Genomic DNA, 11,543 nt, shown 5'->3' with positions numbered 1-11,543 from the left:
CCACCAGCTGACCATCCCCACCAGCTGACCACCTCCATCCCCACCAGCTGACCATCCCCACCAGCTGACCACCTCCATCCCCACCAGCTGACCATCCCCACCAGCTGACCACCTCCATCCCCACCAGCTGACCATCCCCACCAGCTGACCACCTCCATCCCCACCAGCTCACCATCCCCACCAGCTGACCACCTCCATCCCCACCAGCTCACCATCCCCACCAGCTGACCACCTCCATCCCCACCAGCTGACCATCCCCACCAGCTGACCACCTCCATCCCCACTAGCTGGCCACTCCCACCAGCTGACCACCTCCATCCCCACCAGCTGACCACCTCCATCCCCACCAGCTGACCATCCCCACCAGCTGACCACCTCCATCCCCACCAGCTGACCATCCCCACCAGCTGACCACCTCCATCCCCACCAGCTGACCATCCCCACCAGCTGACCACCTCCATCCCCACCAGCTCACCATCCCCACCAGCTGACCACCTCCATCCCCACCAGCTCACCATCCCCACCAGCTGACCACCTCCATTCCCACCAGCTGACCATCCCCACCAGCTGACCACCTCCATCCCCACCAGCTCACCATCCCCACCAGCTGACCATCCCCACCAGCTGACCACCTCCATCCCCACCAGCTGACCATCCCCACCAGCTGACCACCTCCATCCCCACCAGCTGACCATCCCCACCAGCTGACCACCTCCATCCCCACCAGCTGACCATCCCCACCAGCTGACCACCTCCATCCCCACCAGCTGACCATCCCCACCAGCTGACCACCTCCATCCCCACCAGCTCACCATCCCCACCAGCTGACCACCTCCATCCCCACCAGCTCACCATCCCCACCAGCTGACCACCTCCATCCCCACCAGCTGACCATCCCCACCAGCTGACCACCTCCATCCCCACTAGCTGGCCACTCCCACCAGCTGACCACCTCCATCCCCACCAGCTGACCACCTCCATCCCCACCAGCTGACCATCCCCACCAGCTGACCACCTCCATCCCCATCAACTGACCATCCCCACCAGCTGACCACCTCCATCCCCACCAGATGACCATCCCCACCAGCTGACCACCTCCATCCCCACCAGCTGACCATCCCCACCAGCTGACCACCTCCATCCCCACCAGCTGACCATCCCCACCAGCTGACCACCTCCATCCCCACCAGCTGACCATCCCCACCAGCTGACCACCTCCATTCCCACCAGCTGACCATCCCCACCAGCTGACCACCTCCATCCCCACCAGCTGACCATCCCCACCAGCTGACCACCTCCATTCCCACCAGCTGACCACCTCCATCCCCACCAGCTGACCACCCCTACCTCCACCAGCTGACCATCCCCACCAGCTGACCATCCCCACCAGCTGACCACCTCCATCCCCACCAGCTGACCATCCCCACCAGCTGACCACCTCCATTCCCACCAGCTGACCATCCCCACCAGCTGACCACCTCCATCCCCACCAGCTGACCATCCCCACCAGCTGACCACCTCCATCCCCACCAGCTGACCACCCCTACCTCCACCAGCTGACCATCCCCACCAGCTGACGACCCCTACCTCCACCAGCTGACCATCCCCACCAGCTGACCATCCCCACCAGCTGACCATCCCCATCCCCACCAGCTGACCACCTCCATCCCCACCAGCTGACCACCCCTACCTCCACCAGCTGACCATCCCCACCAGCTGACCATCCCCACCAGCTGACCACCTCCATCCCCACCAGCTCACCATCCCCACCAGCTGACCACCTCCATCCCCACCAGCTGACCATCCCCACCAGCTGACCACCTCCATCCCCACCAGCTGACCATCCCCACCAGCTGACCACCTCCATCCCCACCAGCTGACCATCCCCACCAGCTGACCACCTCCATCCCCACCAGCTGACCATCCCCACCAGCTGACCACCTCCATCCCCACCAGCTAACCATCCCCACCAGCTGACCACCTCCATCCCCACCAGTTGACCATCCCCACCAGCTGACCACCTCCATTCCCACCAGCTGACCATCCCCACCAGCTGACCATCCCCACCAGCTGACCACCTCCATCCCCACCAGCTGACCATCCCCATCCCCACCAGCTGACCACCTCCATCCCCACCAGCTGACCACCCCCACCTCCACCAGCTGACCTCTCCTGCCCGCACAACGACAGCTCCCTCACCTTGTTGGCTTCACCGCTCTCTGCAGGTTCTCGATCCACTTGTCCCTCTCGGCGGCCCGAGCGGCAGGCGAAGCATTTGGTCCCCGAGGCCGTGGTCCACCTACGGACGCCACAACAGTGACCGGAGCCCCGCGGTGACAGCTGGGGGAGGGTGCCGAGAAGGTCCGGGCCGTACCTCGAAGCAGAACTCCTGGCCCAGGATGATGCTGCTGTGGACTGCCTTGATGATGGAGTCCTCATCCAGGTTGAGCTCCAGCGCCTCGGCCGCGCTGCTGGGGGCTCAGCAGGGACTCGTGCGAGTGCGACTCCTTGAAGCTCTGCATCAGCCGGGCCCTGCTGGGGACGCGGGGGGGACGCTCGGGGGGGGGTGGCAGGGTTGGGTGGGGGTTGGGTGGGGTGGGGGTGCCCAGGGTGGGGGGGGGGTGGTGGTGGCGGTGGCATGCGAGCGGGGGGTGACGGTGGCGGTGGGGGGGGGGGGGGGGGTACCTGGGGCATCCGCGCGGGGACCTGGGGACGCGTCCGCGGCGTCGGGACGGACAGAGAGAGACAGAGTCAGGGGCTGGGGGGGGCGGGGTATCGGGGGGGGCACCCAGGAGCGACCCCCCCACCCCAACCCCTACTGCCACGTCGCCGGGGGACCCAGGCGTCCGGGGGACCCCCCCCCCCCCAAGCCAACAAGGACCCTGGTGAGACCCCTCCAGCCCCACAACGCGATCAAGGGGGGGACCCAGGACTCTGGGCCCCCCCACCCTGAAGTCAGAGGGGACCCAGGCATCCATGGTCCCCCCCCCAAAACAGGGGGACCCAGGCATCCAGGCACCCCAAAAGAGGGGGGACCCAGGCATCCATGGTCCCCCCCCAAAACAGGGGGACCCAGGCATCCAGGCACCCCAAAAGAGGGGGGACCCAGGCATCCATGGTCCCCCCCCCAAAACAGGGGGACCCAGGCATCCAGGCACCCCAAAAAAGGGGAGACCCAGGCCTCCAGCCTCCCCAAAACAGGGGACCCAGGCATCTGGGGACCCCCCCACCCTGAAGTCTGAGGGGGACCCAAGGCATCCAAGGTCCCCCCCCCAAAACAGGGGGGCCCCAGGTATCTGACCCCCCACATCAGGGAGACCTGGGCCCCCAGCCCCCCCCAAACCAGGGGGACCCAGGCATCTGGGCCCCCCCAAAACAGGGGGACCCAAGGCATTCATGGTCCCCCCCCAAACCAGGGGGGACCCAGGCATCCAGGCCCCCAAAAAGAGGGGGGACCCAGGTATCTGACCCCCCCCACATCAGGGAGACCTGGGCCCCCAGCCCCGCCAAACCAGGGGGACCCAGGCATCTGAGCCCCCAAAAGAGGGGGGATCCAGGCTTTCAACCCCCCAAAACCAGGGGGACCCAGGCATCCAGGCCTCCCCAAAGCAGGGGACCAGACCTCCAGCCCCCCCAGAGCAGGGGGGCCCACGCGTCCGGCCCCCCCGGCCAGCAGGGGGCCGCCCCCCGGGCTCTATATTTAGCCCCCCCGGCTGCGTAAGCAGCGGCCCTCGCCACGTCCCCGTCCCCGTCCCCGCGGCCGCCGCTCTCGGCTGCCGTCACCGTCACCGTGTCACCGTCACTGTGTCACCGTCACCGTGTCACCGGCACCCAGCGGGGCGGGGGCGGCGAGGCTAAAAATACCCCGGCGAGCGGGCACCCCGCTCTCTGTGGGGACAGGGGGACAAGGGACCCCCCCGGGGGACAAGGGACATCCCCCCGAGGGACATCCCAAGGGACAGGGACAAGGGACATGCCCCAGGGGACAAGGGGACATCCCAAGGGACAAGGGACATCCCCCCGAGGGACATCCCAAGGGACAGGGACAAGGGACATGCCCAGGGGACAAGGGACATCCCAAGGGACAAGGGACATCCCCCCGAGGGACATCCCAAGGGACAGGGACAAGGGACATGCCCAAGGGACAAGGGACATCCCAAGGGACAAGGGACATCCCCCCGAGGGACATCCCAAGGGACAGGGACAAGGGACATGCCCAGGGGACAAGGGACATCCCAAGGGATAAGGGGACAAGGGACATCCCCCTCCAAGGGACATCCCAAGGGACATTGGACCCCCCCAGGACATCCCCCTGGGGACAAGGGACATCCTCCCCCTGGGGACGTCCCAAGGACAGGGGACAAGGGAGTTCCTCCTCCAAGGGACATCTTAAGGGACAAGGGACATCCCCCCCCAGGGCATCCCCCTGGGGACAAGGGTCATCGCCCCTCAGGGGACATCCCAAGGGACAGTGGACAAGGGACATCCCCAGGGACAAGGGACATCCCAAGGGACCCCCTAGGGGACAAGAGACGTCCCTTGGGGACAAGGAACCCCCGTGAGGACATGGGGACAGGAGACCCCATCCCTGGGGACCATCTCCTGGGGACAAGGGACATCCTTGGGGACAAGGAACCCCCGTGAGGACATGGGGACAGGAGATCCCATCCCTGGGGACCATCTCCTGGGGACAAGGGACATCCCAAGGGACAAGGGACCCCCTTGGGTTCTGCTCCACATGGGGACACTGGGGACACTGGGGACAGGGGGGACCTGACCCATAAGGTGACACTGGGGACACTGGGGACCTGCCCCACCTGGGGATGCTGGGGACACTGGGGACCTGTCCCATACGGTGCCCCCACGCTGTCCCTGAGGTGTCCCCAAGGTATCCCTGAGTGTGTCCCTGTGTGTCCCCGGGATGTTCCTGAGGGTGTCCCCAGGTGTCCCCACGTGTCCCCAGGATGTCCCTGGGGGTGTCCCCTGCGTGTCCCTAAAGTGTCCCCACGGTGTCCCTAAAGTGTCCCCAGGGTGTCCTCACGTGTTCCCTGGATGTCCCTGGGGGTGTCCCTGCATGTCCCTGAGGTGTCCCCAGGGTGCCCCCAAGGTGTCCCCGAGATGTCCCCAAGGTATCCCCGCAGTGTCCCTGCGTGTCCCTGGGATGTCCCTGGGGTGTCCCCAGGGTGTCCCTGCATGTCCGGTCCTGAGGTGTCCCTGGGGTGTTCCCGCATATCCCCAGGGTGTCCCCAAGGTGCCCCCATGCTGTCCCCGAGGTGTCCCCAAGGTATCCCTGAGGTGTCCCTGCTCGTCCCCAGGATGTCCCAAGGTGCCCCTGGGGTGTCCCCGGGGTGTCCCCAAGCGTCCCCGAGGGTGTCCCCGAGGTGTCCCCAAGGTATTCCTGTGGTGTCGCTGCATGTCCCTGGGGTGTCCTGGGGGTGTCCCCGGGCATCTCCGCTCGTCCCGGGGTGTCCCCGGGGTGTCCCCGCGCATCCCTGGGATGTCCCAAGGTGTCTCCATGGTGTCCCTGTGGTGTCCCCGCGGTGTCCCCGGGCGTCCCCGTGGTGTCCCCAAGGTGTCCCCAGGATGTCCCCGCGGTGTCCCCGGGGTGTCCCTGCGGTGTCCCCTGGGATGTCCCCGGGATGTCCCCGTGGTGTTCCCGCGGTGTCCCCAAGGTGTCCCCGGGATGTCCCCGGGGTGTCCCCGTGGTGTCCCCGCGGTGTCCCCGGGATGTCCCCGTGTGTCCCCGTGGTGTCCCTGGGGTGTCCCCGGGCGTCCCACGGTGTCCCCGGGGTGTCCCCATGGTGTCCCCCCGTGGTGTCCCCGGGATGTCCCTGGGGTGTCCCCGGGCGTCCCCGCCGTGTCCCTGCGGTGTCCCCGGGATGTCCCTGTGGTGTCCCCGGAATGTCCCCGCGGTGTCCCCGCGGTGTCCCCGGGGTGTCCCCGGGGTGTCTCTTGCGGTGTCCCCGGGATGTCCCAAGGTGTCCCTGCGCGTCCCCGGGGTATCCCTGTGGTGTCCCCGCGGGTGTCCCTGGGCATCCCCGCGGTGTCCCCGCGGTGTCCCCGGGTGTCCCCGCGGTGTCCCCGGGATGTCCCCACAGTGTCCCTGCGGTGTCCCCGGGATGTCCCCATGGTGTCCCCGCGGTGTCCCCGCGGTGTCCCCGGGTGTCCCCGTGGTGTCCCCGTGGTGTCCCCGCGGTGTCCCCGCGGTGTCCCCGGGCGTCCCCGCGGTGTCCCCACCTGTCGTGGTCGGCGCTGCGGGAAGGCGGGGCAGGATCTGCCGGAAGCTGCTGGTGCGGTCGAGCTTGGGCTGGCTCTTGGTGCGCTGATGGAGCTCTTGAGGCGGCGGCTCAGGAAGCCTTGCTGGGGTACAGGCGGCTGAGGGGGGCGGGGCGGGGGGGGGGGCGGGGGGGGGGGCGGGGGGCGCGGACGGGGTCACCGCGGCCACGGGGACCGCAGGACCGGGGGTAGCGCGGGGATGGACGGCGCAGGAGCGGGGTTACCGTGGTGACAGGTACCATAGGACCGGGGTTACCATGGCGATGGGTACCATAGCACCAGGGTTACCATGGCGACAGGTACCATAGGACTGGGGTTACCATGGTGATGGACAGGGCAGGGGTTACCATGGCAACAGGTAGCGTAGGACCAGGGTTACCACGGCGATGGGTACCATAGCACCAGGGTTACCATGGTGACAGACAGGACAGGGGTTACCATGGCAACGGGTAGCATAGGACCAGGTTACCATGGTGACGGGTACCATAGGACCGGGTTACCATGGTGATGGACAGGGCAGGGGTTACCATAGCAACGGGCAGCACAGGACTGGGTTTACCATGGCGATGGGTACCATAGCACCAGGGTTACCATGGCAACGGGTAGCATAGGACCAGGGTTACCATGGCAACGGGTACCATAGGACCTGGGTTACCATGGTGATGGACAACATAGGACCAGGGTTACCATGGCAACAGGCAGCATACGGCAGGGGTTACCATGGCGATGGGTACCATAGGACCAGGGTTACCATGGCGACGGGCAGCACAGGACTGGGGTAACCACGGCAACACGCGTGTGCGGGGGGGGGGGCCCGTGGTGACATGGGAGGCGCGGGTAACCATGGTGACGTGGGTGATGGCAACAGGCATGTGCGTGGGCAGGGTAACCATGGGCGACACACGTGTGCAGGAGCACGGGTCACCATGGCAACAGGCGTGTGCAGCACCGGGGGTAACCACGGCAACGGGGAGCAGGGCAACCACGTGCGCGGGATGGACGGTAACCATAGGCAACGCAGGTGGGACCAAGGTAGCCGCGGCAACACACGTGTGCGGGGCCACGTGGCCACACGTGTGCGTGCAGCCAGGGTAGCCACGAGGACACGCGTGTGCAGGACGGGGGTAACCATGGGGACACGGGAGCGGGGTAACCCACGGCAACAGGCGTGTGCAGGACCGGGGTAATCCTGGCAACATACTTGTGTGCGAGATGGCACAACCACGGCATCATACGTGTGCAGGATGGGGTAACCACGGCAGCAAGCATGTGCAGGACCAGGGTAACCTGAGCACCACGCATGTGCCAGGACGGGTAACCATGGCAACATATATGTGCAGGATGGGGTAACCACAATATCATACATGTGCATGATCATGTAACCGTGGCAACATACGTGTGCAGGATGGGGTAACCGCAGCAACACACATGTGCAGGACCAAGGTAACCATAACATCATACGTGTTGTGCATGATCACATAATCATGGCAACATACATGTGCAGGATGGGGTAACCACGGCAACAAGCGTGTGCATGATCTCGTAACCATGGCAACATACATGTGCAGGACCAGGGTAGCCACAGCACACACGCGTGTGCAGGATGGGGTAACCATGGCAACATATGTGTGCAAAACCAAGGTAACCACAACATCATACGTGTGCAGGATGGTGTAATCACGGCAACATACGTGTGCATGATCGCGTAACCACGGCGACATACATGTGCAGGATGGCATAACCATGGCAATAAGCGTGTGCAGGACCAGGGTAAGCACAACACCACGCGTGTGCAGGATGACGTAACCATGGAAACATATGTGTGCAGGACCAGGGGTAACCACGGCAACATACATGTGCAAGACCAAGGTAACCACAACATCATACATGTGCATGATCACATAACCACGGCAACATACGTGTGCATGATCACGTAACCACGGCAACACACATGTCCAGGACCACGGTGACCCACAGCACCACGCGTGTGCAGGATGGGGTAACCATGGCAACATACATGTCCAGGACCAAGGCAACCACAACATCATACATGTGCATGATCACGTAACCACGGCAACATACGTGTGCAGGATGGGGTAACCACGGCAACAAGCATGTCCAGGACCACGGTGACCACAGCACCACGCGTGTAGTGCAGGATGGGGTAACCATGGCATCATACATGTCCAGGACCAAGGCAACCACAACATCATACATGTGCATGATCACGTAACCACGGCAACATACGTGTGCAGGATGGGGTAACCACGGCAACAAGCATGTCCAGGACCAACGGTGACCACAGCACCACGCGTGTGCAGGATGGAGTAACCACATCAACATACATGTCCAGGACCAAGGCAACCACAACATCATACATGTGCATGATCACGTAACCACGGCAACATACATGTGCAGGATGGGGTAACCATAGCAACAATCATGTCCATGACCACGGTGACCACACCGCCAACGCGTGTGCGGGACGGCGTGACCGCGGCACTACCCGCACGCACACGGCAGCGTCCCCGTGACGACGCGCGGCGGGGGGGGGCCGGCCCCACGGGTAACCACGGCGACAAGCGTGTGCCGGACGCCGGTCACCACGGCAACCGGGCCCCAGCCACGCGCGGGGGTGGGGGGGGGGGTGTGGGGGGCGAAGGTCGCCGCGGCGACACGTGTGCGCGGGGGCCCCGCGACGACACGCGTGTGCTCACCGAGGGCCGGACAGGGGGGGGCGGGCGGGGCGTCATGTTGATGCTGTACTGCTTCCCCCCGGGGACGCTCTTCCTGCGGGAGCGGCCGCCGTGGTAATCTGGGGGGGCAGGGGGGGGCTGAGGGGGGGGGCAACGGGGGGGGGGGGACACCCCCCACAACCCCCCCTCCCCCAACCTGTCCTGGGGTGTGGGGCTGTGCCGGGGGGGGGGGGGCCCAGGGATCCGGGAGGGGATCTGGGGGGGCCCAGGAGTCCTGGGAGGGACTGGGGAGGGGGGTACCCAGGGGGTCTGGGGGGGATTTGGGGGGGGGGGCCCAAATATTTGGGGGGCCCCAGGTGTCCTGGGGGCGGACTGGGGGGGGAACCCAGGCGGCCTGGGGGGGATTTGGGGGGGTTCCCAGTATTTGGGGGGGCCCAGGAGTCCTGGGAGGGACTGGGGGGGGGACCCAGGGGGTCTGGGGGGGATTTGGGGGGGTTCCAAGTATATGGGGGGGCCCCAGGTGTCCTGGGGGGGGCTGGGGGGGGGAACCCAGGCGGCCTCGGGGGGATTTGGGGGGGGTTCCCAGTATATGGGGGAGTTTCCAGTATTTGGGGGGGGCCCCAGGTGTCCTGGGAGGGATTGGGGGGGACCCAGGCAGCCTTGGGGGGGGGGATTTGGGGAGGACCCAAATATTTGGGGGGGGGGCAGGTGTCCTGGGAGGGATTGTGGTGGGACCCAAGTATTTGGGGGGGACCCAGGCGGCCTGGGGGGGATTTGGGGGGGACCCAAGTATTTGGGGGGTCCCAGGCAGCACTCCTGGGGGGGATTTGGGGGGGGGTCCAGGCGTCCAGGGAGGTACTGGGGGGGGGGACGACAACCCAGGCGGCCTGGAGTGGATTCGGGTGGGGACGCAAATATTTGGGGGGGCCCCAGGTGTCCAGGGAGGGATGGGGGGGGGGGGGCCCAGGAGTCCTGGGGAGGATTTGGGGGGGACCCAGGGGTCCAGGGAGGATTTGGGGGGGGGCCCAAGCATTGAGGGGGGGACCCAGGCGTCCGGGCAGGGTATGGGGGGGCCACGGGGTCACCCCAGGATCAGGGAGGGCCCCGAGGGCCCCCCCCCCTCCCCCACCTCCAGCAGCCCCCGGGATCCCCTCGCCAGCTCCTCCCCCTGCCCTCCCCCCATCACCGACGTCACCCCCCCGCCCCTCCCCCAAGCAAGGGGCGCCCCTCTGTCCCTGGGACCCCCAAACTCTGCCCCCCCCAAATCCCCCTTAACGCTGGCCCCTGGCCTGGGGGCCCTCCCCCATCTGCCCCTCTGTGACCCCCCCAAATTCTGCCCCCCCCCCCGAGACCCCCCTAAATCTGCCCCCCCCCAGCATCCCAGCCCTGGGGACCCCCAACTTGGGCCCCCCCCCAACCCCCACCTAACCCTGACCCCCTCCCCCCAATATCCCCTTAACTCTGCCCCTGGGGGGCCCCCCCAAACTCTGCCCCCCCCATACCCCTAACTCTGCCCTCCCCCCCGAGACCCCCCCAAATTCCCCCCCCAACACCCCCTTAACCCTGCCCCCAACCTCGGGGTCCCCCAAATCCTGCTGCCCCCCCCAACTCTGCCCCCCTCCCAAATCCCCTCAATCCCCCCCCGGGTCCCCCTAATTCTGCCCCCCCCAATTCTGTGCCCCCCCCAACACCCCTTGAACTCTGCCCCAGTCTTGGGTTCCCCCAATCTCTGCCCCCCCCAATCTGCCCCCCCCCCAGCCCCTGCCCCCCAGTTTTGGGTCCCCCAGCCCCCCCCCCCAGTTTCGGGGTCCCCCCCCCCGTTCCTACCGGCCACGTCCTGCTGCCGCCCTCCAGGCTGAGGCGGGGGCCGGGGGGGGCCCAGGGTTCCCCCGCAGCGCCCAGGGGGGGCCGGGCTGGGGGGGGCCCCACATGGCGCCGCCCCCACCCTAGGGCAGCCCCGGGGGCCCCCCGCGAGCCCCCGGGGGGGTCCCGGCCCCCGGCCGCATCCCCGCGCGCCTCGCACACGCGTGTGCCACGCGCGGCGGGGGGCTGGGGGGGGCACGCGTGGGCTGGGGGGGGGGCGCGGGGCGGGGGGGGGGGCGCTCAGCCCGGGCCTTGCACGCTCACCTTGGCCCTTGCACACTCACCCCCAGCCTTGCACGCTCACCCCCAGCCTTGCACGCTCACTACCCGGCTGTGCACGCTCACGCTCGTACCAGGCCTTGCACACCCACCCTGCGCCTTGCACACCCACCCTGTGCCTTGCACACTCACCCTGCGCCTTGCACGCTCACCCCCAGCCTTGCACACTCACCCCAGGCCTTGCACGCTCACACTCACACCCTGAGCAGTGCACACTCACCTCAGGCCCTGCACGCTGCCTCTCGCACTGGGAGCTGTGCACGCTCACACCCAGGCCTTGCACACTCGCCCCAGGCCTTGCACACTCGTCCTGCCCCTCGCGACGCTCACCCCGGGCCGTGCATGCTCACACGTGGAGCTGCGCACGCTCACACTCAGAGCTGTTCACACTCACCCCCAGGCCCCGCACGCTCACACCCGGCCGTGCGG

General features: G+C 66.9%; 1 protein-coding gene across 1 annotated transcript in view; it reads right to left on the bottom strand.

Annotated features, from left to right (window-relative positions):
* SYNGAP1 (synaptic Ras GTPase activating protein 1) overlaps positions 1-10,903 on the bottom strand; it is a 31,759-nt gene extending 20,856 nt beyond the window's left edge. Inside the window, 9 exon segments of the mRNA XM_075412097.1 lie at positions 2,200-2,255; positions 2,257-2,299; positions 2,370-2,476; positions 2,478-2,532; positions 6,238-6,257; positions 6,260-6,324; positions 6,327-6,360; positions 8,994-9,246; positions 10,800-10,903. Of these exon segments, the coding sequence (XP_075268212.1) occupies positions 2,200-2,255; positions 2,257-2,299; positions 2,370-2,476; positions 2,478-2,532; positions 6,238-6,257; positions 6,260-6,324; positions 6,327-6,360; positions 8,994-9,246; positions 10,800-10,903 (737 nt within the window).
* Between the last annotated feature and the right edge of the window lie 640 nt (positions 10,904-11,543).

This window comes from Opisthocomus hoazin, unplaced genomic scaffold (genome assembly GCF_030867145.1).
Source record: "Opisthocomus hoazin isolate bOpiHoa1 unplaced genomic scaffold, bOpiHoa1.hap1 HAP1_SCAFFOLD_321, whole genome shotgun sequence".
In the NCBI taxonomy this organism is placed as follows: domain Eukaryota; kingdom Metazoa; phylum Chordata; class Aves; order Opisthocomiformes; family Opisthocomidae; genus Opisthocomus; species Opisthocomus hoazin.
Note: the sequence above shows the minus strand (reverse complement) of the source record. Positions and strands in the feature narration are given on the sequence as shown.